Here is a 26667-nt window from a genome sequence, read left to right on the forward strand (position 1 = left end):
AAAGAGTTCCCATGCCCAGTGGAGATCTGAACACTTTGGGGCTGGGAGGCCCAGCACCGGTTCAGATTTACAGGTGGCTTGCAGCTCCAGCACTTGTAGCAACACAGAACATAATTCGTGTGTGAGTAGGTGATCTGGACATAGGACCATAGACAACATGAGGGTTTAAGCCAGTCAGATGCTAGTCTTGGATCAGACAAGACCCTGTTCTTGTAACGTTTTAACCCTTGGATCAACTCTGCAAGAGCATGGCAACTCAGGAAAGATGCCTGCTCTTCACCAGCTACCAAGCCCCACAGCCTACTGGAGAATTCAGCCTTCCATCCTGATCTACCTCGTGGTCCAGGCAGAGAAAAACATCCCACTTTCCTCAAGAAGGTCCAAAGTTAAGTAAACGAGAACATTGAGTTTGATCAGTTCCACGTCTCAGAAATGGCCTCTTGGTTACATTTTGGTCCTTTTTTTTTTTGTCTTTTTGACTTTTTTCATTCATTAAACAAGTTTTCTAACTTGTAAACCTGAATATTTGGAGGGATAGTTCCATCTTACAGTCTGGTCGCTTGCTCATCTCTGTCCCGCACCACTAAACCTGGATGCCCTTGACGGCTTGCTTGATGGTCTCCAGCAGGTCCTTGTTCTCTGGGTTCTGGTAGCACTCCTGATTGGTGTACATGTCAGTCAGTGTGTTCACGTACGCATCGAAGTTCTGCTCACTAATTGGCTCCTGCAGCCAAAAAAGCCAAATAGAAGTGTTAGAAGCAGAGCAAGAAGATGCTGAGATGTTTCTTTGCAATTAATCCTTGAATTGGTTTGGTTTGGAAGGGACCTTAAAGCTCATCCAGCTCCAGGGGCAGGAATGGGGCAGCCACAGCTTCTCTGGGCACCCTGTGCCTCAGCACCCTTATAGTGAAGAACTCTTCCTAATACCTACTCTAAATCTCCCCTCCTCATCTGTGTATGTACCCACAGCTGAAGGTCTCCACGTTGGAGCCTTTTAGTGTGTGGTGCTGTAGGTATTGAAATCTCATCGTGTAACCCCTGCTCCAGCCAGATCCTAACTGGGTTCTTAATTACGTGCACTGGCCTCATGGAACTATTAACAGCACCGTGTTAAGCGTGTGCTGGCAGATTGACAAGCTCGAGGCTGAATTAAGGCATGGAAATGAAGGGCTGGAGGACAAGAGGACTGCTGAAACATCACAGAGGGAATCAAAGGCAAAGTTAGGACAGAAGCCTGGTCACCTTGGGCTGAATGCTGCTGAGCAGCTTTTGCTTTTGAGGGGCATGGGGGTAACCTTGTAAATGCCTAACTTGGAGTTAATGGGGAGAAAAGAAGGGGGGGGGAAGAAGAAGAAGAGGACTAAAATGAGCAGATCAGTCTCGTGGGCACTTTTTAATTGGAGTTGCCTGAAACCATGAAAAAATATTTGCTGAACAGTTTATTTGACCTTTATGTGTCAAACACTTGACAAAAAAATAGCTCTCAGCGAGCAGTTTTCTGCCAGTGAGGCAGCTGGGTGAATGCTATCCAGAACTGCTCTGCTGGAGGATGGCTTCTCTCCAACCAGCCTGGATTCAAATACAACCCCCAATGAAAAGGATTCCCGAAAAAGGGGGAGAAAAGATGGCAGAAAGAAAGAAATCAAAAGCTCATTCCTCTCATCATTGCCGTGGTCTTCATGAGTTGTAAGAGGACAACACCGGCCCCCCCCTCCACACACCTGGCTTTGACAACAGTAATTACATTCCTGGGAATAGAGGGAAGGTAATTAATAGCCTTTTGTGGTTTTACTATTTTAATGCAGGCTTTTCATTTTGCAGTAACTCTATGGTAACATGCTGTGGGCTGTGAGACCTTGTTAAATTAAACAAAATACACTCTCTTTAAGAATGCTATTCTTTGGCTGCCAGCTATTCAAAACTGAATTGAAACTACCTGCATTATAATAGGAGCTCTAAGATCTTTCTGACGTTGAAATCCAATCCCTCCTGATCTCTGCTTGTGCTGTCTTAGCCTAAAAGGTGCTGGGTGCCCTTGATAAAGTTTCCTATTTTGCGATAACGCTCCCAGATGTAATGAGACAGAACAATAGATACAAAGGCAGATCAGCAGAAAAATGACAACAAAAGGGAGATATAATGCAAGCTTTAGAGATAAGGCAAAAGTACTGATCTTATAAAGGACACGTAGGTGTGCGCAGAGAAATTCTTCCACTCTTTAATTGTATATAAGCCTTATTGTGGATTGGGTTTGGCACAGCTGCCTCCATCAGGGCTGGCTGGGGTGAACGCTGTCAATGTTTCTTACCATGTGCGGAAGGCGGATATTGGCAAGACTTTGGATTAGAGCCTGGCTCAACCCTGAGAGCTCCAGGAACAGGGCTTCGTTTTGCTCCTCTATGATTTTGTTTTCCTCCTCAATGTTCTTCAGGTTCTTCTCCATGCTGGAGATCTGCAGAGCAAGGAGCACGGCAGGGTCACCCACCCTCGTGCGATGGTACCCACCACCATCCACCCAAGGGGCCTGGCCAGGCATTTATGGGCTTGGATGCACATCCAAGCACACAAACCTGTGACTGCAGTTTCACCATGGCTGCTTCCATCTCCGAGTTGGACTCGTTCAGCTCACTGATCTCCTTGTTCAGCTGCTTGATCTCTTCATCGTTCTCTAGAACTGCAGGAGAGATGATTATGGGCAGTTACCAACATCGCTGCTCACAACGTAGCTTTGCTTTTACATCCTTGAAACAGGACACACATCTTTATATACATCACCTGCTTTATATACATGTGTGTTTTTGTAGTAAGGGTTTTTATCATCACAGTTCAATGACACTTGAATAGGTCAATATGTAAATGCAAAAGCAAATGACGGTGGAGCAGTTGGGGTCCAGCACATCCCTTGCAAGGTCAGTTGAGTCACTCAAAGCTTGGGAAGATGCCATTTGACAAACTAATGCATGTCTCAATTAGAAATTACAAAGTTCATAAAACAAAGGAGTATTTATAGAAGAGCGCAAGTATTTATAGGTTCCAAACTATAGAAGTATTCAAGTTAAATGCCTGAACCTTGTCAGATACCACAGAAACCTCAGTAATAGAACTGGAAACGCAAAGTGCCATCGCTAACAAAATTCCACATCCAGAAATATCTCAGGATTAAAAGCCCTGAATAGGTGGAAATTGCTGAACGACTGCAAGGGGTTTGTAAAAATGCCAGTGAATATTTGATTAAAAACCCCACAAAAACCTACTACTTCAGCATCATTTTTTTACTTGCCTGGAATTTCACTATGGAAACTCCTCTTTATCGTGTCGCTCAGGAGCAGTGCTGGTACCACCCCCCAACACCCAGGAAACCCAAGGAATGGGTGCTCATGGCACAAGTCATGCTTGCAAACCTGCAGCCAGATTTGAGTTGTTGAATCCCCTCTTGGTCTGCAAAGAAATGTTCATGGACCCAAGAGCTTTATACACCACAAGGCAAAAGGAGTACAAGTCCTTACCATCGCTGGTCTTGAACTTTGTGTTGAGAATTTCATCCCCTGAGAGTTTTCCTTTCTTCCCAGCAAAAGTAGCTCTTGGACACCCCGACAAACTGAAAAGCAATTAAAAATGGGTTTCCTGAACTCTTGGTATTTATAGGTGCTTATGTTCCCAACAACAGCTCATACCATTTGGTGGAGTTCATGCTGTGAGACGGTTCTTGTAAAAGCTTTTTATGGCACAGAGGAAATTGCTTTATGAATAATGCCACAAAACTCCTCATTTATAAAGCGAGAGCAATTTTCTCAAGCAGAGATTAAAAAGCACACCATTTCCTAGAAGAGGGCCTGTGCCAGGTCAGGAAGGTGAGATGAGTCTGGTCAGCGGTATGAAACCTTTGTTCGGGGTACCCAAGCCCTGTCTGGCATGCTAGTGAAAGGACATTATAGTATCAATTTCCTTTATTTTGCTGAATCTGTTTCCATCCAGGGAGACCTTAGAGCAGCTTCCAGTAGCTAAAGAGGTTATGTGAAAGCTGGAGAGGGGATTTGGACAAGAGCCTGTAGGGTCAGGACAAGGGGTAATGGCTTTAACCTGCCAGAGGGGAGATTGAGCTGAGCTCTGAGGCAGAAGCTGTTCCCTGTGAGGGTGCTGAGGCGCTGGCACAGGGTGCCCAGAGAAGCTGTGGCTGCCCCATCCCTGGCAGTGCTCAAGGCCAGGTTGGACACAGGGGCTTGGAGCAGCTGCTCCAGTGGAATGGGTCCCTGCCCATTGGAACTGGATGAGCTTTCAGGTCCCTTCCAACCCAAACCAATCTGGGATTCCATGATTATCACTACTGCAATATTAAAACAATGATGCATTTACTTCTAAGTAGAAAATTGCAACCTCAGAGCAAGCTGAGGTCAGCACAGAAAGCTCCAGCACATACAGCTCCAGCCATTGAGCCTTGCCTGTAGAGCTGACGGATGCTCAAGCAGCACCTGCACACAGATGCAGACATGGCAATGTCACACTCAGTGATTTCGACGCTGTGATTTACCTTCTGTGAGTGAGGAAGCTCCCATTGGCATGGCCAGAGCCGTCGCAGCCTGGGGTAGGGCAGGTTGGGCCTTCGTTCTTCAATGACTTCCAGGAAAAGGAGGAGCCATTGAGCGATCCTTCCTTCTGCCTGCGGGCTGCCAGGGGACACCCGGAGGCGCTCCGGTGGGAAGCGTATTTGCCACTGATGTGTCCAAGCCCAACGCACCCAGGAACCGGACACCTGGACACAGGGAATTACAGCACAGGAATGAAGAGGGAAGTAAGGAAATAGGGGATGAGCAGGAAGCAAAGCGTTCAACACTACAGTAGGTCAGCATGATGTGGGAGCACTGCCTGTGCCCGCAGGGACACAACCCTTCCCATGAACCAGTCCCTGACCTGGGAGCCCATCAGGCTGCAACCTGTACAGTGAGGTATATGAAGGGTTTCTGAGCCTGTATCTGTTAAGACAAGACAAATAGACCCTGTGGCACTGCTCACATTTGCTTGCCTCCTCTTGTTGGTTCACATTCCATGGCTACAGAGAGATAAACCTATGCTCTCAAGGGGGAATTATGCTCACCAGCCATCCCATCCTTGTGCTTCTGCCAGTGTTTCAAGCGTACAGGAGCTGTGAGAGGTGTTGTGGAAGCACGGACACAACTTGCACTGATTGCCAAGAGGATGAGGACCTCTCTAAAGGGCATCTCCTTCCTCCCTGCTCGCATCCTCCCCATCTAATGGCATACTCACTAAATTCAGCCATTCCACAAAGTCCGGTTTGTCTATTAGTGTTTCTGCTGTGGTTTGCATTTGTCTATAAAGATACTGGTCAATAAGAAATACAGTTTAAAGTTCATTACCCAAGGGAGGTTGCTCTAAAAGAAGGGGAGGTGGAAATAGGTAAGAAATGGCAAAAATAACCCCCATGTCCTGGCTTTGAAAGCACTTAGAGACTCAGTTTCCCCAGCAAAACACCCATTGAGCTGCTCCTGCAAATCACAAACTGCATTTCACTGCCCTGATTGTTTGTGTTTCGTACAAAAGGGAGATGATAGAAAGGGGGGCTCTGTACACCCAGCCCTTTCCCAAGGTAATTTGAAAACTGCTGATCTTGATTTTAATCAGCTGCAAATGCAGCACAATTCACTTATAATATCCCTGCCAGCAGGATCCTCAGTAAATTCATAACATCATTGCTTTTATATGATCACGAGCAAATTACTGAATCCTCAGGAGGAAAAGGATGGGGAAGGGGGGAGGAGGAAGAGCAAGAACGAGACAAACCCCAGCGTTTAGCACGCAGCCGTTACAGCCCAACCATTACCTATTTTACGCCGTTAATTTAACTTTCATTACGTTCTCATTGTTAACAAATAGACCAGAGCCTCATGGTGCAAAACAGCTGGATGGGGCTTTGCTATTAGTATTATTTCTTTATTTATATATATATATTACATATATATATATATAATATATATAACAGAAGCATCAATGATGTCTGATCCATTCGGCACCTATGGATGCTCCCGTTTGATGCCAGGGCTGGGCTGAAGGTTGAGGTGATCTGTTCGGTCATGTCTGTAGGAAATTACTTGAGGGATGAACAGCAAAACCAACAGGGACTCAATGACTTTCTCCTGGGTGGTTATGTGCAAATCTCGGCTGGGTTCCAAATGGCACTTGGTGCAGGTGGAGGAGGGAATTAGAGCCAAAGCTCCTTAATGCAAACCCACACCTTGCTGTGAGCACTGGGCTGGGGGAAGGCAGCAGGAAGGGATCATTGGACTGGGTTGTTTTGTACATCTCAGAGGAGCTCCTGCTATGGGACAAAGGGGGGATGCTCTCACATCTTTATGTCACTGAGACCCTCACAGCCTGGCACTACCTGCACCCATCTCAGCAAGCAGCAGAGCCACAGGGAGCCTCCAAGGCCAGAAGCAGCTTTATAGTTGTCAGAAAGTCCAACCCCATTTCTTGCCACTTTAGCTTCCTGGCATTTGTATTTTTAGGCTGGACTAGGTTAAAGTATACAGGGTGTTCAGCCTGGAGATGAGAAGTCTCTGAAGAGACCTTAGAGCAGCTCCAGTGCCTAAAGGGGCTGCAAGAAACCTGGAGAGAGGCTTTGGACAAGGACCTGTAGGGACAGAACAAGGGGAATGGCTTTAACCTGCCAGAAGAGAGACTGAGCTGAGCAAAGAACCCAACACTGGAGGAGCCACTGGGCTCATTTCTGACTGGTCCCAGCCCTGAGTGGGGTGGGAAAGGAAGAGCAAAGCCCTGATTTCCCCATCCCACAGGGCACACATCCCTGGGTGAGGACATGGAGAGGAGCAGCCACCCAACCAGGGGCTCCGGCTGCAGTATGTGAACAGTGCAGCAGCTGAGGGTGGCACAGCAGCATTTGCTGCCCTTTCCTTTGTGTCAGTGGTTAATGGCCCAGCATTCCATCACCAGCAGCAATGTATCGGAGCCAAAACCGGAGTTTTTATCCCACAGATTCTTGGGGAAGTTGCTTAATTTTTAATAAACTCACTAACTCCTGCTAATTACCACACGGCTCATTTAATCCGGAGCTTTCCTTCCTGTATGCTGAGAACACAGCAGATGGCTCAAATACCATCTTCTTCCTAAAGGTCCTTCCCCCGGCTGGCGCATCCCCATTTCCCGCAGGGCTCTTCCGCTCCCACAGGCTCCCACTCCGGCTTAGCCTCTGGTCCAGGGCAAAACCCACATACACAGAGGTATTCACCGTGTTCTGCAAGGGCAAGACCTGCCCTGGGGCTAAAATGAGCCAGAATAGATGGATTTGGGCACAGGCTGCTGAGCCAAAGGGGTTTGGGCAGATAAGCCAGTGCTCATGGCAAATGGAAACTCTAATGGGGTTAATAAGGTTTTCTTTATCCCTCTCCATTTCTTATCCCTTTCTGCCTGCACTTGGTGGGGGAGTGGTCAGGCCCTGGAAAAGCTGGAAATGCTCTGGATTAGGATCTTGGAGTCAGTGCTGGCCCCAGCCTTGCTGTAAAGGCTTTAGTGTCCTGTAGCAGCATGAGAGGTCAAGACACAGACCCTGAACCTCACATCAGGCTCTGGATGCTGAGCCCATGATGCTCAGCCTTGCTAAGAGTCAGGACAAACGGATTTGACAGCAAACAAAAGCTAAGGGATTTAAAACCTCCATTCCCACTAGGAATAAATCCCCTGAGATGTTTAGAAAAATTCAGCCTGAGGCAGAGAGAAAGGCTTTTTGTTTGCTTTGGGTATTCAGCCATATCAAAGACCCTACAAAACACATGTAAGTCCAGGTTACTGGACCCTAGTTGGACTCAGTTCCTATTTCTGCTGCATCCCTAGGAGATAAGCATCACCAGCACCCTTTACCTGCCCACTGATGCCCAAAAACCTGCAACATTTCACTTGCCTGTGGGATTTTACCCTCATTTACAACACTTTAGGAATCATATAAAGCACAGGTAGGAGAGGACCTGCTTGCACCCTACCAGCTTACCATTCACATCCACAAAAACAAACACACCATTACCTTCCCACTACCCAATTTTCCAATCACATTCCAACATCACAACACCATTTTTGGGATTAGGGAAAAATTCCCCCCAAAACCAACAGAAGAGCTTTGGCTCCAGCACGGGCAGATGATGCTCTGAGCATCATTGTGCTGCTCCGCATAAACCTGTGCGAGGCAAAAGGGGAGGTATCTCCAGACTTACTTCATCAGCTCTGGGTCTTCTTTGTCATCCTTTGTCGGGGTGATCTTGATCCCACTTTTCTTGGCACGAGGGCAGCCTGACAGACTGTGGTTAAAAAGAGAAGAAAGGCCTGTCTCACTGGCAGAATCACTGCATTTGCTATTCCCCCGCTTCAGTCAGCTTTCCCTTGCATTTGGCACAGTGTTTTTGATCTCCCTCGTTCTGCAGCTTCACATCACGAGGAGAAGTCAGGAGGAAAAAAAAGAAGATAATCAGAAATTGAGGGAGATGGACAGTAATTAATGGTGTCTAGATAAGAAGATCTCTGCTAACAGCCTGCGATGTTTAATGGAATTGTTGAAACAGAAGGCTCAGATCCCCGCTATTAATGCTCTAAAGTGATAATAGAAGTCATAAATAGGTAGCATTATTAACAGGAACATTGCATCAGCTAAAATCTGACCCTTTGTCTTTTATGCTGTTGAAAGGAGCTTCTAATCAGATGCTGGAAACATCAGAAAAAAGAAAAAGAGAAGTCAGATTAAAGAGATGAAAATAGGCTTCAGTTGTCAGTAACATTAATGTTTTATTCAGAACTTTACAACTCTGCCCACTGCAGGGGGGAGAAACACACACAAAAAAACCCAAAATCAAAATAAAACAGAAAGAGGCTACAGAAAAACTAATTGAAGGGAGATCTTACCTTCTATGCGATGCATAATTTCCTGTTATGTGACCAGAGCCATCACAACCAGGAGTAGGGCACCTGCGGAGGAAAGGGAGGCTCAGATTAGCCTGGAGATGGAAGCAAGGGATTGGTGCTTTGCAGCAGCTCATTGCCAAGAGGAACTGAGGGACTGTCAGCACAGAAGCAGGTTTTTCATCCTGCCCCTTCTCCCTCCATAAGAACAAGGTCTGGAATATCCACCGGAGTTGATGTGTTGCTGCTTGATGGTGGTGTTGGAGAGGAACATCAGTGGGAAGAGGTGGGATGTTGGGAGCGGGTGGTGGCTCCCAGCTTCTGTCCCCTCTTCTCACAAAGGGGACAGCTCAGGAGATGACAATAAGCCAAATAAAAGACCTTCAGGACAGTTGATGTCATCCTGAAGCCATAAAGGGACAGCAGATGCCATCCATGGCCATTGGGCTGGGCATAAGTCTAAGCAAAACCTGGAACAATAGCCTACACCTCTGGACACCTCATCCACCACCAAAAGGAAGCCCAACTGAAGCTCTCAGCTCTGGCCCCTAAGAGTGAGTGGAACAGTGATTTTCCACAGATGCCTTTAGCTTTGCAGCTTGAAAAGAGCCTTTTTAAAATGTCCTTTTAGGGGTTTTTTTTTGTTACAAAATACCAAAATTCTCCTCTTTGCACCAGCTCTGGGGTTTGGCATTTGTGGGGCAATGAATTGTCTCCATTGGTGACAACTTTAGCACCTTATAGATAAGATAGGATGGGACAGCAGGGACATGTCCTGGTCCTAGAAGGGTGTCAGGGAGGCTAAGTCAGAAGCAAAGCTCAGCATGCTCAGACCCAGGAAACCATAAATACACACAGGGCTGGTGCACTAAGAGAAGGGACACATCCGGCAGGACCTCAGTGAGGATGCACGCTCCCTAACACATCTGGAAGTACAGGTTGAGGAGATGACAGGGACATCTCCCTATTATGTGCTGTTAAAGCAGAAAGCAACACTCTTTCTTTGTTGCTCTTGCTTCAGGGCAGGATAGAATTATAAACCCACTCCTTTTGCCTTGCAGGACTTTTAAAGAGGGGAAGAGAAGTGATTTGATTTTCATTTTTAATTATCTGGAGACAAATCATACCAACAGAGACCTTTTATTGCATGTTCCAGCCCGGAGCTATTTTTTATACCAGGTATATTAACCCCTGAAATAGAATTTATAATAGAAACACTGACATGGCCTTATCTGAAGCTGTGAAAAGCTCTGTCTGCGCTATCTGTAATATCTCCAAATCCTCTTTCCCTTCCACCCTCCTCTGCTCCCATCCTCACCAGGACATAACAGTCCTAGGGAAATAACATTTAAAAGCTTTGTTTTGTCCGGAATTCCTCTGTTTTACACAGTATTTTGAGACAAAGCACTGACATTGGGTACCCAAGGGGAGCAGGGGATGCTGCCCACCAAGGCTTGGTGTGATGCTCTCTGAGGACCAACCCAGTTTGCTTTCTCTCCAGGTCCTTACTGGCAATGGGCACTGTTCCTGAGAGCTTTTAATATCTTTAACACTAATTGCCTGATCACTGGCTATTCTTGAAGGCTGTTGGAGAAACACCAGTTCAGCAAAGCTCTCTTAAGAGGTCCTTTTCAAAATGTATATTGTCTATAATGCATGATTAAGTGTACTTAGTGCTAATCATGCGAGTCCTTTCCATCCACTAGCATATTCTATTAATATCAACTAATCCTGCTACTTTTCCACCTCTGTGATAAGGAGCAGGCTTTTAACAAGCATTTTTCCTGGCACAAGGATTCACATTGGTGGTGGAGTGTGGAGTACTCACAGCCCTACGCTGCCCTACAGGGCACCAAATAGGGATCTGGGACTTTACCAATCACCTTAATGTCCAAAGGGGCTCCTGCCTGACTTTGCTATGGCTTCAACATCACTGCCAGCACACAGGACACAGGGCATTATTGGTTTTCATTATAAGCCTATGCAATGTGGTGTCCTCCACGAGGTTTTCTTCTTTGTAGAGGCTCTTCAGTTATAGTTCTATTTCAGTGTCTGAATAATCCTGAAACTGGATTCTCCCAGAGGAGAACTGGGCTCCAAAGATAAGCTGGATCCATGGAAGAGATGTTGAAAACAGATTTAAATGAGGTTTCCCCCAAAGATGCAGGTTGGGTGGAGGAAATTTAGGGTCCCACCAGTGTCTCTATCCCATTTAAATACTATTTCTATTAAACCTCTCTTTAGGGGAAGCAACCAAAGAGAGCATTTGGGAAACCCTATTGTGAAGAATGAGCTCCTACTGAAAATGAGGAGTTTGGGAAAGACAGAAACAAAGCTGCAAATGGGATTCCAATGAATGTATTTGAATGAAAGTGGCAAAACCAGATTCCTCCCTTCAGGATCAGAAATGGGAACACAGCAATTCCGGTGCCCATGAGCCCTTCGCCACTGGCTTAGGGTCTGATCTCAGTGAGCATGTCCTTGATCCCTCTTTCATTCCTTCACAAATCAAATTCCCATGGAAATCAATAGGAACTGACTGTCACTACATCCCAAATAGCCCCTAAAATTGAAGGTGTTTTCCCAGCTGTGCCTTTTCCCACAACTAAACTATGTGCCTTTATCTGGGTTTTGGATTTATTTGTAAGACATACAAAAACACTGAATGAAAAGGGTTATGGCACAAACTAGGGAAAAGAAGCCAAGTGAAAATGAAAATAGGAAGGACGTTTTCCTGTTGGGAGGGAATTCCCAAAGGAAATCTGTCTGGAGTCCAGCTTATTTCTTATCACTGCCCTGATCCCCCATCCCAAATATAAGCCTTTCTCCATGCCACTGCCTCTCCTCAATGCAGCGCCTGGAGGTTGGACCCCATCACTGCTCCTCGCAGGTGGATTTTGATCGGCTCTTTGAAAGGAGAAGGGAAGGGATGGAAAAGCAAAAGCAGAGCAAGAGGAGGGGGGGCAGGGAAGGGGGGGAAGAGAAAAAAGGGTGGAAATAAAGCAAAAAAAGGAGTTTCGAGTTGAGCGCAAACATACTTGAGGTCAGCAGAGTGGGCAGCCATGAGGTTTCTGAGGCTCTTGTCAGCAAGAGGACAACCAGAAAGGCTGAAAGAGAAGAGATGGAATATCTGGATAAGCCAAAAAAAAAAAAAAAGGAAAAAAAAAGGAAAAAAAAGGAAAAAAAAAAGGAAAAAAAAAGGGAAAAAAGGAAAAAGAAAAAGGGCTGGGGAGGGAGAGGGGCAACAGAAGGGGGAGGAACCAGAACCAAACTAAAGGACAAAACTCAAGATGTCTTTGAAGCCCAAACCATGAGCAAAAGGTTGACCCACCTGCGGTGAGAGGCATAGTTTCCTGTTATGTGTCCGCTGCCATCACAGCCTGGGGTTGGGCAACTGGATAAGAAGAAGAAGGAGGATAAGTGTGGGCAATGAATGGATTCACCTGAGAGCCATAGATCTGCAAAGCTGTTTCCTTCTATCAGACCTCAGTGTGTGTCTAACGTTTGCATGCAAATAAACCAGCTCTTTCCCTATCAGTTTCCCTTCCTCCCTTTTTTATCCCCCAAAAGTTCACAAAGATCTTGGGAAAAAAAAAAAAGCCTGAAAAAAAAAAAGGAAAAACTTGTGGAAAATGTGAAGAAAACATTTGGAATACGGAGCTGCTTTATTTGCTCAGAGGCAGTGAGAGAATTGAAGCAGCTGGTTGGGTGGCATGGGCAAACAGGCATGAACACCCTGTCTGGGTGCTGCCAATGTGGATGATATTTGCAATACTGAAGCTGCAGGAATCAGCTTATTCCTTGAAAGCCTCAGATTTCAGCTTTAGGAAATGGTTTTCTTTCTTTCAGCCCTTGTATCTGCAAATAAAAGCTTGGAAATACTGCTCACTCCACAAAGGGAATGAAAGTAATCTCTGATTGATGCGCCTAATGGATCCTAAAGTGAGGATGGGCAGAAGCTGCCACATCCCGTCTGCTGCATTTCCCCCCTTCTCTTTCTGCTGCCTTCCCTGTGAATTGCCCTTATGCAGTGATGGAAGAAGGTGCCATTCCTGATGGGTGTCCAGGGAATAAAACCCAGGCTGTGCCTGAGCAGTGGGTCTCTGCCACAGTCATGCCCTGCAAGAGAGTGGGGATATCCCAGGATACCACAAGGATATCCTGGGATAGTTCAACTCAAGCTGGGAGGAGAAGAGGACTCAAGGGGCTCACCCTTGCATCCTCTTCACAGCCACGACACCCTCACAAACACAGCAAGCCCTAGAGCCAGCTCTGATATGAAGATGCTCAAGCAGCATGTGTAGTACCCAGCAGTATGTGGTACCCACTCGTGCACCAACAGGAGGGTGACAGAAGTGAGGACCATCTTCACAGCAACTGCCATCAGCTACACCCAGCCCTGAAGCATCAAACACAGTGAGCAAGTCTGCTCCTGTGTTAACTACAGGTAATTTATTACATCCCTTGCGCCAGAAAGGAGCAAGGATGCTAAACAGGGAGAGAAGGCTCAGGGCTGCCCATAACACCGTTTATTTATTCCAAGGCTATTTCTATTTAGGGAATTTCTCTACCCTTGTAATTCAGTTAAAGCACAGGAGGATTTCAAGGCTCTACCTCAGAAATTGCTGTTCACATTGCTGCTTTAGAGCTTTGCACAGGGCAGCTGCTCTGTGCTTGGCTCATTTAGGGGAGATGCTGCTGCTCTGCCCCCACGGATCTCTCCCCTGCCTGTCTGTTCCTTCAGCCTCCTGATTCATCACCAGATAACAATCTATGTTGTATAGGATCAGCAAAACCATACCCTGTTTAACACGTAGGAAGGTCAAACGCACAGGAAAAGCCAAGACCAGCAGATCTGCTGGGACATCCTGGTCACAGCCTGCAGACTGATCCCAGCCTGCCACTAGGTCAGAGCCAGGTCCAAGCTGCAGCATTTGGGTCAGACTCTAAACATTAACCACTAATTTGGAGATCATTGTGGATGCACAGCAATACCCCATCTAACAGAACAGATCTGGGTCTGTATTTCCACCCACCCAGTGCCATAACTACATTGACATGAGCAAGGTCAGGATCTTTGTCCTATGTCAGGTGCATCATGACAGCCCCATCCATGAATCCTGAAAGCACACATTTTGTCTCCCACCAGCCTGGCTGTGCTGGGTACGTATTTGATAGGTCCTGGGGGCAGGACTTACGTGAGCAGCTCTTTCTTGATGTCCTTGGAAAGGAATTTAAGCTTGAAGTTGGTTAAAGTAACCTCCCCTGGGTATTTTCGTTCTTCAAAGTTCTCCTCCGATACTTCTTGCTCGTCAGCTTCCGAGGAGGCAAAAGAGTGGGCAGCAGGCTCTGACTGCAAGAAAACAGACAGGAGAAGTGGTTGTAGTGGTGGTCATTGCTGCTGAGCAATGGGAAAAGGTGGGATCCCAGGTGCATCCCAGTTGAGTGTTAGCGCAGCATTACCAACACCCTCTGTGGTACCCAAACCAGAGATCCAATAGTCTATAAATTTCACTGTTTTAGAAGAGAAATGTGGAAACCACATCTGTACAGGGGTTTATACCTGGGTTTTCACAAGGTTTTAGAGGGATGAAGATGAGTGCAATCCTCCCACACTCATCCTCAGCAGCACCTAGTTCAAAGGGCAGATTAGGGGTTCTAGGGGAAAATAGGACAACTGCACTAGCAACCATGGAATTCAGTCCCCCAAGAGGCATTATTCAAGCATCAGAAGTCACCTCTCACCTCTTCTGGCTCCTCTTCCCGCTGACGGTTTGGTTTAGTGTAGTCAATGGGCCCATCCCATTCATCCTGGCGGGAGGTCTGGCTGGACTGGGGGGAGGTCATGGTGCTGCTCGTGGCACTGGTGCTGTTTTGGCGCTGGGACACGTCTGGGGACTTCATGCTGGGACTACTGCTGCAGCTGCTGCTGCTGGGAAAGGTGCTCTCCCGCTTGCGGTGCTTGTTCATGCTCAAATCCAGAGTCCCGTTTTCATCCACCTCAATGTCCATGGACTGAAAGGATGGGAACATGCCCAAGGTTAGCAGCTGCCAGCAATTCCCAGTGGGCATCTTGCCCCCATTTGTCTTTAGCAGTGCAGGGGGCAGGTTATTCATGTCCCATCCTCTCCACAGTCAGTTAGAAGGAACTGAATGAAAAGGGATGCTCTTTCATAAACAGTTCAGAAATGTGCCCTGTATGACCAGCAATATGGTATTTTGGCTCAGTTGTTGAACGCAGGCATCTAGTGCCATTTAAGATGCCCCATGGTATCTGAGATACCTGCCCAAGGCTGGGAATGCAACAGCACTCGTGGAAAACCTGCATTCCTCTGAAAAACAACTGGAGATCAGCCTGGACACAACTGGGGGGTCTCAAATGGCATCAGACACAGATCAGTGAGAACTGAAAACAGCTCAGACTCTGGGAATGATGCTCTGAGATGAGTAATTTGAACCATGATACATCTCCATAACACACTAAGAGCCAAGATTACCTCCTCCGAAGTGCATCACCCAAAGCAAGGAGCTAAAGGGTGACGTGATGAGTATCTGCATCCCCTCTCTATTTAAACACTAAAATGAAAGGAAGGCTTAAAAAGGGGTAATTTCTCCCATCCCAAACTGTGAACCCACTGTATGGCATCTGGAGCCGCAGTCATGCTCAGCTCACCTTGCCAGGGGCCTCTTGCTGCTTGGTGCTGAGATTCTCTGGCATTTCCCAACAGCGGGTGGAGAGGTTGAGGATGGCAGTGGCAGCCATGTGTGCAGCCTCAGCATCCTGCGAGTAGTCGAAGCCTGTGGAGGAAGATGAAGTGCTCTTCACGTAACTGCTGGAGGGGCTGTGGCTGGGGGAAGAGGCCTTTGGAAAAGGTTTGGCTGGAACGAGAACAGAAGGAACAACACAAGGTTAATGGTTAACTAGGACAGAGAGCGGGGAGAGCTTAAGTCACTCTGACGCAGACCCTGTATGAGCAGATCCAGAGCAGCCTGTGGTTACTGATGATCCATGGACTATTCTGTTGCTTTTGGAACGATGTAAAAACCTGATTCATTAGCAACTCTGCCACCAAATCCCCAAAACATGAGTGCTTGCCTTCAACAGAGCTGCTCCTCAGTGCAAGTGGTTAAAGGAGAAAGCTTAGAGAAGCTTCCTTCATTGTTCTCTCTATGTTCATAACTTATCTGCAGAGCTGAGGTCGAGGGAGATTTCTTGCAGCACGTTTGAAAACTTATCATTTACAAAATTCCATTAATGGCAAAACCATGGCCATGAAATACGAGCTTCCAATGATGACACCACTGAAATACAGGCTTTCTGACAGCTGACATGTCATGAGAGTACGCCTGAATAACAGGATTTATTACAGAGCCGCGACACTGCTCTGCTGCCATATAACACAGAGCAATCCTGGATGCAATTTCTCTTTACGCCCTATGAAATGAAAGCGAGTATTTCCCAGGGTCAACCCACAATAAAAGTTGCCCTAATCCTGAACTTGGTCCTGTCTAAGAGGGCCCTGACCCATGCAAAGTCTGTGGTTTCAGTGGGTGCAAACAGGGGATCATCGGATATTGATCACTCACAGGGTTGTATTTTGAATTCATCAGCAAAATCTTCAAATTCTTAATTTTGGGGTAAAAAATCTCCCCCTTCCAGTTGGAATCTCACCCGGCAAAGACTCATAAGTTTTGGCTTGATGGCAGCAAAAGCAGCAAGACAATCCTGGTTGATGTGGCTACAGAGCAAAGCGATTTCATTATTCCCATTATAAACAAGTCATATAAGGCACTATAAAATGCTAATCTTCCCAAGGCTTGCTTTCTCCCTTCTTGTGTGTGTATATAATGCATATTGACATTAATGGGAGTTATGCACACACATGCAGGGCAATATAAATCCCTCTGGATGAAGATCTCTTTCAAATAAGTTCTCAGTGAAAGGAACAGATTTCCCTGCTATGATTGGCAATCATATTCATCTTGTCGCTTTGATTAACTCATTGGAGCTTTGCCCGAATGGTTATTCTTGTGCATGGCTCCTTGGTTTCGAGTCCGGTTTAATCCATGTCTTTGCAGCGGGATGCGGGTATTTGCCAGCCCAACCTGACAATATCCCGGATCGTGAGATGCCAATTTCAATTTCACACCGGAGGCTCAGCGATGCTTTTCCATTTCATAAGTATTTCTACCACTAATAGACTCGCAATCAGCAAATTAGTAAAATAAGTGAGGAGAAAAAATAGCAAGGATTATCCTAGTGGGTCTGCTGGAATTATTTTTGTCAGTACAATTACACTGAAAATTCTTTGCTAATATTGCAAATAACACAATCTATTCAGCGAGAGAATCGCTTGTGCTGGGAAACAAATTACTTTTCCATCAGCCCTAACCCAGGATGACAGTGGCAGTTGTGCTCTCTGGCCTCCATCCAATTTCATTGTCTGATCCTGTACAGATTTAGTACTGCAATAAAGGGCACTTCCATTGTAGTGCAACAACCGGGATGCTTTCAAGTACGAGCACTTTTTAGAGAGCAGCTGCATCAGGATTAAGCAGGATTGTGGAAGTGGGATTAGCCAGACACAGAAAACCCTCTGGAGGCTGCTGACTTCTGCAAACTGGGCTCCTAAATCTAATTCTTTTGCTCTCAAAAAGATGTCTTCAGGTGCACATTTGGTGTCAAAGGGAAGGTGGATTTAACATCATCTATCTCTCCACGCAGCATCCCTCCTGCTCCTGGCAGCCCAGCCCCTGAGGGTTTATTTAGCTGCTCTTATTATCCACTCTCCTTGCACAGTGCTGTAACCACTGCAAGGTCCTCGGTACAGAGCAGAAGTGCGTGGCTACGATAGGAAAGAGCTGGGAGATAGGAGGTGGATGATCGATAGGTAGCAGAGCTGGAGAGCGGAGCACAGCAGAGAAGACAAATGTGTGGAGTGGGTCATATATAAGATGGAAGAGAAGAAAACTGTAATCCATTTAGCTAGATGAGGAAAGACAGATCAATAGATATGAACTGCAAAGCAACAGGGATAGACTGAGGACAACTGTGTAACTTATCCCACATAGACACATCACTCAGGTTAATATTCCCAACCATTCCTCCTCCCAGTCTGAAACAGCAGGAGGGATCCAGCAGCTGAGCCCCAAGACTCTCCCATCACCCCAAACCCAGCATCCCAAGAGCTTTGCAATACACTGGGAAAGGCAGAATATGCAAAACCCAGCCCATCCCTGCTCCCAACTTACATTTAAAGGCTTTAGGTGAGGTTTCGCTAGTCTGAATCTTTGGGGCAAGCATGCGTTTGCCAAAAACCTGAGCATCAAAACTTGCATAATCGAAGGTGACCTTGGAGTATTTCTCCAGCTCCTTGGCCAGGTTGGCCCGGGGGGTTGCTGGGACCATGTTGGGCCGGTAGCTTCCGTACTGAGGGATCTCCAGCTGCTTCACAAAGCACATAGGCCTGAGGAGGAAACAATGAGCAACAGTGATTTCTCTTTTCCTTGAGGAGATGGCTGTTGGGAGGGGACCAGTCTCAATGGGGATGCGCAGCTGCACCTTGTCCCTGACGGGTTACTGGGGAAGAGGGAGCAGTGACATTCTTCTTGCTCTAGTGTGCATCTAGCTTGGGTCTCTTGGATTCCTTCTTTTATTTTTCCATATTTTCCCTATTTTTCTCTCTCTTTTTCTCTTTTTAAGCAAAACTCTGAGGTGTCAGTCTCATCCAAACCAATATCCTTGAAGGCTGCTATAGTATGGCAGCATTTTCCAACAGCAGTAGACACATGAGCATCACTCATTTAGGGCACCAATGACACAGGAGAGCACATGAAGGCTTGAGGACCCCAGTTTAGCTCTGCTCCCTGCTGCAGGTTCATTGCAAAGACACCAGGGTCTCTTCCCTGCCTGCAGAGTCCTTCTTAAAGACCTGTTTCTGCTGAGCTGCCTATCATGAATCAATTTGTCTTGCATATAAATTGTATATAAATGGCCTATTGTTATTCTCCTTCCCGTGACCTCTTTCCACCAGCGAGTCCTTGGAGCAGGAGCTCCTGGGAGCATGGACCATCCTTGTGATGGCTCTGCTGCAAATAAATAAGTAATGGCCCTAAATGGCCTTTCCAAAGCAACCAGTGCTGGAGCACCAGGGTGCTCAGCAGTCCTGGGGAGCAAAGGAATACGTTAATCAGACCTTGAAGCCTTTGTGGGAGTGCTTCTCAGGGCTTGTGCTTCGGGTTTTATCCTGCTCTCGTTGCAAAATAACTAACCATATTACACTCCATCTGTAGGCTCATGAATCACAGCTACGGAAGCCAGCAGCTGCAAGGGGTATCCTTAATGTGAGACAGCCCGTTCTCCCAGGAAGATGGAGATGGGTGGAAGAACAGAATAAATGTGACTGGTTTGGAAATGAGTGGCAGGTTCCTCTCCTCTGAACCGTGCGGGCTATGGGGGAAAAGCGAGTGGACTCATGTGAAACTGCCACCGAGTGATTTATATGGAGCCTAAATCTCCTCCTCCCGCTCCCTGAGCCCACCCTACTTATAATGCTAATATAATAGCCATCATTCTCTGGCAGTTTGCATTGCAGAGCAATCGGCACAAATGCCTTCTGCTGCACTGGTGAAACCCTTTGGCCTGTAGCCTCAGCATTAATTGATGCTACAGAAGCAATTCATTGTCCTCAATGCCCTCCCTGGGATCATCAATTAAGTATCTCCCCACCTTGGCGAGACCTATGATGATAATAACAGGACTCAGCAGTATCCAGATGCAGCCGGAGGGAGCCGTGACGGCTGCTCCTGTGAGTATAGCAGCATAGGGAGGGCTGGGGCAGTGTTACCTGCTGTGGTCCCACTTACCTGAGTATCCGGTCAGAGTTGGAGCTGGTCTTTGAAGGATCACCAGACTGGGTTTGTTGCTTTTCGTGTGATTTGGCTAATTTCTCAGCAGCAGCAATGGGGCACCCAGATAAACTGTGGGAGGGTTTTTAAAGGGAGAAGAACAGAGAGAACGAAACCAAGTGTGAGGGATGAGCATGGAAATCTTCACTGAGCCCATGAGAAAAGTGTCTGCATTTAAAGATTCTTATAATTATTTAAAAAATTATTAACAAATATAATTATTATATATTTATTACTGTTATTAACATGTATAATAATAAATAATGATACTTATTATTATTGCTTTTAGTACTGGCCAGCAGCAAAGCAGCCAAACATCTCCAGGATGAGCCCTGGAGCATCCCCAGGGCACAGAGGTAGATTAAGGCAGCAGCTCCCCTGAGCTGAGCACAGAAGGAGATGGAGCTGGTTTCTTTGAGTGGTTTTAGCAGTTAAATGGCATTTTTGCAGTTGTATTTCTGTGGATCCTTTGCAGGGAACCTTCTGAAGGGCACTTGCAGGGAAGCATTTACACTTCTGATGTGCAGGGCTGACAGCACATCGGTGCCTGGGGGAGGTTGGGGGCTGTAATGGCTTTTACTCACATACACCCTAAATGTGAGCCAAGTTCTGTCTCTTTGGGACAGTTTGGTTCTTACATCAATTGCTTAGGGAAGGTAAAAACCCCTCCTAAGCAGAGCCCAGATGCTCCCAGTCAACCCCAACCCATCACAGACACCTTTATCACCAGAGCAGCCAGCACTGAGAGAACCCAAACCCAGCCCCATGTGTAATTCAGAGCTCTAACCCCACTGGATCTCACCCCAAAGCTCTCTCCGTAACCCCCTAACACCAGTGGATCACCTCAGTCTCACTGTCATCACTTGCTGCCTGCACCAAACCCAGTTAACCAAGCAGATTTCCTCCATTCTCCTCCAGCAGCTACAAGGAAGCATCCTTCAGCTTCCTCCACGGCTGAACGAGTACTGACACAAACTCACCTTGTGCCTGCAAACGCATCAGCACTCACAGAGCTGTCACTCTCTGCCAGTTAAGCTCAAGTGCAGCGAATGGTAAATCATAAATTCATGAGTGCATCCCTGCAGCACAAGCTGGTCTGGCTCTTTGAAAGGTTTCTAGCTTTTAAGTGCATCATCACCTCCTCTTGCAGCCTTTCTGTTTGTAGAAGTGCTCAAATTTAGCTGAAGCCAGAGCATGGGATATAATTATAAGGTCCCAAAGCACAGCCCTGTCCCCTCCTGACCACATCTGAGCTGAAGTCCTACAACAAAAGGACCTAAATTCCCAGGTCAATGATCATTTCAGCCTAAATAGTATGGATATTCCTAGAAATCCCATGCAGTGCCACACCACTAAACACAAACATCACCCTCCAGTCAGCGTCACAGGGCACCCTGTGCCAAACACCTCTTTCACGAGCCCCCATCTCCATAATCCCACCTGGAAGCATTGCCATGCCCTATTGCCCAGCCAGAAAACACTGCCCCATCATACTTTCCCATACTATGTCTTGGGATCATCCCTGCTTTCCTAGTTGCCCCATCACTCAATGCAAGAGTGAAGCCAGGGCTTTGGGGGTAGTTGCTCTGCTGCCATCCTTGCCCTGGCCATCAGGAAGAAGTCAAAGCTGGTACCTCCTGTGCGTGTTGCGGTTGCTGTTGACGTGACCCTGTCCTGTGCAGCCTGGCGTGGGGCATTTCAACACGTTCTCATGCATCGCCAAGACTTGGGAGCGAGAAAGGGAAGGGGAGAGGGGAAGGGAAGCAAAAACAACTTGATAAAAATCAGAGGGAAGAGAGAAAGACAAAATCATCAAGTCTTGGACTTCCTAGAAACCAGAGAATGTGAAATGCTGTGCTTAGAATTTGTCTGTGCAAAGAATAAGGGATTTACAAAGCAGCAACACTCAGGTCAGCACTAGATTAGCATCTCTGCACACAGCTTGGCCTCCTTTACCAATTGGAATCTGGGTTCTCCCATCCCACCACCACCCTTTTGGAGCCAGGTCCCCCAGTTTCAGGTAGTTTTGAGTGACTGAAATGGTCTCTCTGCTTTCTCCTTAGAATTTATCCTTTTTTATTTATTAATTTTTTGATTTCTTTATTTTTCTGGTTTAATTTTCATCTTCAGGATTATTGCTTCCTGCAGCACTGACCTTAAAAGCACAGAAAACGCTTTGATTCGCAAGCTTTTCTAAAGCACGCAGCTCGTGTTAGGGGTTTATTAATACCCTTTTCTTGCATTCAAGCCGTACTTCCTCCTCGTTTCCTGCAGTTGGGTGTTTATGGCAGGTCTGCAACCTTTGAAATTACTGATAAGGAAAGGCTCCTTTTTTTTTCCCTGTCTATTATGGCATTATCATAAACATACAACATTGATTTTTATGTACATGCACAGGGAAAGCTATTTCAGATGCTGGTAGAGAGGTAAAAATAAAATCCCTATGAATCTGTACATATAAAAAGCTGTTATGATGATGATAAATATTTTCTGTGGAATAGATGAATCTTGGTATAGCACCTTGGGAGTATTACAGTGATTAGAGCATAAGAGGAGATTCAGCTTTCCTACACATCCTAAGCAGCTCCTCTCCTTTGCCATACAGCAGCACCTTCAGCACAGTTGGAGAGCAAGAAAGAGCAGTTTCCCCTTTTCCCAACGTGATATCCCAAACAGGGAAAAATGAGTGGCATTCAGTGTAAGGATGGGAACTGCTGTAAGGAGGTGGGTAGGCATTTTTAAAGCACCTCTTGGATATTCAGAGAAGGGATCTCATTCTCCACAGGATGGTGCTAAAAATCTTTAAGAAGGGTAAGGCTTCTTAGTGAACTCCACAGCCACCAACCATATCCCTATGGTGAACAGAAACATCCTGGAACAACTTGGAAAGGCACCATCCCATACCAGAAACTATTGTACCCCAAGGATTAGCATCATGCTTGCTCTAGGGACTGAGTCATGAAATTCACATCATTTGGGACCATTTGCAGAGTCCGTTGGCCTCAAGACACCCATCAGGTGTGAAATTCCCCTTAGGAAATAAGGCTTCAGACTAATTTAAGCACAGTGTATCCCACCATGTACTCACTCTCCGGAGGGATCCTGTCTTTGTGCGGACACCCGGAGAGGCTGCGGTGGTGAGGGTAGAGTCCCGTGACATGGCCGGTCCCATCACAGCCAGGAGTTGGACATTTGATTTCTCTCTTCTCGGGTCTTGAGGGATCTAGGGATTAGATGGGAATGGGAAGGCAATGGGAAGCAGGTTAGGGGTTTGGAAAGGAAGAAGTCAGGAGAGGAAAACTGCTGAGGATGCTTCCCACCCACTTTTCCAGTGAAACAGGGAGAAACCCTTTGGCTTTGGAGGGTTTCTTCCTGAAGGTGGATTTACAACACTGAAAGCTCCAGAAATTAATATCAGCAAAGCAATTGGAGTAATTAGCCAGGCTTGGAGCATGGAGTTGCTCACAGTGAGGGAGCAGGCAGCCCAGCTCTGCACGCAGGGGACTCAACAGCCCATGCCAAGTCCCTTGTGTCGTGGCCATTCTCCTGCCACTGCTTTAAAACCCACTTGGATTTTAAACCAGCCCTGCTGCTCAGGCTGAGATTTAAGGCCAACAACCAATTTAGCCAAGCAATTCCCTTGCTGAGATGCAGATGACACCTCCATTGTGTGCATTCACTGCTCACCTCTAGGATATCCCCATCCTTCTGGGCATTGAGGATTTGTGGCTAAATTCCCTCTGTGGGCTGTGAACCCCCCCAAGCAACCTATTTCTGATGGGGTGCTGAGCAGAGTTCAGCTCTTCCATTGTGCATGGGCAGGAAGGAGGCTCGTGTCCCAATACCTTTACCATAGTAGCTCTTTCGGATGCTATCCAGGGGTTTGCTCTGCTTCTCATCCACTGGGAAGTGCTTCACATGCTCCCCCGGCATCCGGCTGGGCTCCCGCACGATTTTCACCTGCTCGGCTTTCAGCGCAATGGCTTGTTCCAGCAGCCCCAGGTTGCCCCTGGTCATCATGTCGTACATCTCTGACTCGTCAGTCACCGCTGACTTCTGGGATCGGGCATCATCATCTTTGTCATCATCCGACCGGACCTCCACAATGACCGAGTACTCAGGCTTCGGGCTGAACTGCCCTTCACAGTGGCTTTTCTGGGTGTCCTGAGAAGTGTGAGGAGCTTCTTCACAGATCACTTCCGGAGCCATCTCCTCCTCCTCTTCATCCTCCTCTTCTTCTTCCTCTTCCTCCTCCTCATCTTCATCCTCCTCTTCCTCCTCTTCATCTTCATCCTCCTCCTCCTCATCCTCTTCTTCTGCTTCAGCCTTCTGCAGTTTGCAGGACTCCTCACAGTTCGCATCGTCCCTGTGCTCCGGACACAACTCACTGCTGCGTTCACTGGTGACCTCGATGACTTCCTCCGCATCCTCCGTCTGGATGATGATCTCCTTGTCACACTCTTCCTCCACTAACTCCTCCTCCTCTCCCGCATCCTCGTGGACCAGATGCACAACGTTGGATGGGGGCTTGGAGCCCTGCAGCTCAGCCTCAGGCAGCTGCCCTTCGATGGCGAGGGTTTCCTCTGCTATTTGGCCTAGGTTTAGGAGAGAGTTGGCGATTATTTCTTGATAGCTGCTATAGTTGGCCTTGCTGGGCCCAGACGTACTTGTTGCTGTGTTCTGTCCATAATGGGTTGATTTTGCTGGGCTTCTCTCTGGGAGCGGGGGGAAGGAAAGGAAAGGAAAGGAAAGGAAAGGAAAGGAAAGGAAAGGAAAGGAAAGGAAAGGAAAGGAAAGGAAAGGAAAGGAAAGGAAAGGAAAGGAAAGGAAAGGAAAGGAGAAAAAGGCAGGAAAAGGAAAAAAGGGAAGAAAAGGGAGAAAAAAAGGAAAGGAAAAGAATAGAAAAAGAGAAAAAGGAGGAAGAGAAAATAAGGGAAAATGAGGAAAAAAGGAAAATTAAATGAAAGAAAAAAGGAGTAAAAGAAAAGGAAAAAAAAGGAAAAAGGAGGAAATGAAAAAGGAACATTAAAGGAAAGAAAAAAGGAGCAAAAGAAAAGAAGGGAAAAAAAGGAAAAGGAAAAAGGAGGCAAAGAAATTAATTGTATAAGCTCATAAACATCTCTTTGTCTCACTTAAGCTTAATTGAAATCAGAGCCTGGCTGTTATACCCCTGGAGCAGCCCAATTTATTGCATTAGGGAATGGCAGGTAGGAAAGGGATTTCCATGTGGAAGCTTTTGTGGAGCTCAGATGCATGCCGCTTCCCAACCCCCCCACTGTTGGCAGGCATCTGTCTCCCAGTGCTTCCCAAACCAGAGGGTCCAAACTGGAACCCCAGCTGGATGCCCAGTTCATTTGCCTGCTATCCTCTGGGATAGCAACCAGATCCATTGGGATTGCTCACTCAGCTGAGCCCCTCGAGGCACTGATGCAGGACCCTGGCTGCCTTCCCCACTGCATCTGAGCCATGCAGGGAGCCCCTCTGTGCTTTCCATAGGTCCTTCCCCAGGGAGCATCCCTGATGGAAAAGCTCTCATTTGAAGACACTAGGGACAATCTGTGCATATCATACCCCCTCAGTTAACAAGAGCTTTGCTGTTGTGCTTCTACCAAACATAATAACTAAAGGACCCATCATGTACATAATAGAGAGGAGCTATAACTCCTGGTTATTAACACTGCCTGCCCCTTATTCATCTGCAGAACACAGCCCTGCAATCAGCAATGATAAAACACCTTCCGAGGGCTCGGGGCTGTGGGTCTCCTCCTGCTCCACCACCTCTGCCTCATCCTCCTCCAGTGTCTCCTCCGACTCATCGGAGCCAGATTCCTCCTTTGCCTCGGCCTCCTCGCTGCCGTCGCTGTCGACGTTGTAGCCCTCATCCAAGGCCAGCTTGAGCGGATGGGATTTTCTCTTGGACACCAGATGTTCGGCCTCCGCATCCTGAAGTTTCCTCTTCTTTGCTAGAGGGCAGCTTTGTAAACTGCAGATGGGAGCAAGGAGCAGAGAGGAAGCACGGCCGAGTGACAAGGGCATGGCTATGGCATCAGAACCAGTTAGGCAAAGGCAAGTGGGACAAATGCAGTCCAGGTTTTTGGCTGGTTTAACCCTTCATGACCAGAGGATCTGCTCTTAGACCTTGACTTTGTGCAACTATGTCAGCTTTTCCCAGCACAAGGATGCTGAGCTCATTCCAACAGCCTCCCCCCTGAGCAGTTGCCCTGGAAGCAGCAGGACCAACAGCTCCCAGCAGCACTATGAAACCAGGCTGGGTTTCTGGGTCATGTCCACCAACTGCTCTGATTTCACCATGATAGGGTGATGGCAACCCTCAATTAAGGCTAGCACAACCAAGGCAGACAATATGCTCTCATTTCCCCTCCCCATTCAAAGAGGTGCCAAGCAGACCAAAGTCTCTGCCTGTCAATAGCACCCATCAATCCCAGAAACCTGACCCAGGTACTTCTGCCATGGTTTGGGGTCTGTGGCAAGGCTCCTGTCAGCCTGGAGAATCAGATCCCCAAGGATCCCTTACAAACTGATGGAGAGGCTGAAACAGGCTCTTTGGTGGGCAGATTTGGGACAAGTGAATGGGATTGCTTCTGTGAATCAGCCTCTCCCCAGTGAATGCCTATCTGTTGGTTTCTTGCTTGCATTTTGCCATCCCTATTACCTCCAACCCATGCTCACCTTCTGTGCCTTGCATACTTCCCACGGATGTGTCCTGAGCCGTTACAGCCTGGGGTTGGACAGCTTGAGAGGGAAACAAGGAACCATCAGGATTCTATGGTAATTCATTTTTAATCAGAAGCATACAGACTATGGTCAGTTAAACAGATCCTG

General features: G+C 47.1%; 1 protein-coding gene across 1 annotated transcript in view; it reads right to left on the bottom strand.

The window, feature by feature from the left end:
* Positions 1–480: 480 nt before the first annotated feature.
* MYT1 (myelin transcription factor 1) overlaps positions 481–26667 on the bottom strand; it is a 30845-nt gene continuing 4658 nt past the window's right edge. The window contains exons 3-21 of the mRNA XM_005146800.2: positions 26515–26577; positions 25558–25807; positions 23670–24537; positions 22913–23047; positions 21459–21549; positions 19783–19896; positions 18169–18383; positions 15590–15714; positions 14662–14931; positions 14115–14269; positions 12248–12310; positions 11955–12023; positions 8920–8982; positions 8238–8321; positions 4529–4750; positions 3507–3598; positions 2571–2674; positions 2309–2452; positions 481–724 (exon numbers count right to left, since the gene is read on the bottom strand). Of these exons, the coding sequence (XP_005146857.2) occupies positions 584–724; positions 2309–2452; positions 2571–2674; positions 3507–3598; positions 4529–4750; positions 8238–8321; positions 8920–8982; positions 11955–12023; positions 12248–12310; positions 14115–14269; positions 14662–14931; positions 15590–15714; positions 18169–18383; positions 19783–19896; positions 21459–21549; positions 22913–23047; positions 23670–24537; positions 25558–25807; positions 26515–26577 (3268 nt within the window). The 3' untranslated portion in view covers positions 481–583. The remainder of the gene's footprint in view (positions 725–2308; positions 2453–2570; positions 2675–3506; positions 3599–4528; positions 4751–8237; positions 8322–8919; positions 8983–11954; positions 12024–12247; positions 12311–14114; positions 14270–14661; positions 14932–15589; positions 15715–18168; positions 18384–19782; positions 19897–21458; positions 21550–22912; positions 23048–23669; positions 24538–25557; positions 25808–26514; positions 26578–26667) is intronic.

The sequence above is a fragment of the Melopsittacus undulatus genome, chromosome 10 (genome assembly GCF_012275295.1).
Source record: "Melopsittacus undulatus isolate bMelUnd1 chromosome 10, bMelUnd1.mat.Z, whole genome shotgun sequence".
Classification (NCBI taxonomy): domain Eukaryota; kingdom Metazoa; phylum Chordata; class Aves; order Psittaciformes; family Psittaculidae; genus Melopsittacus; species Melopsittacus undulatus.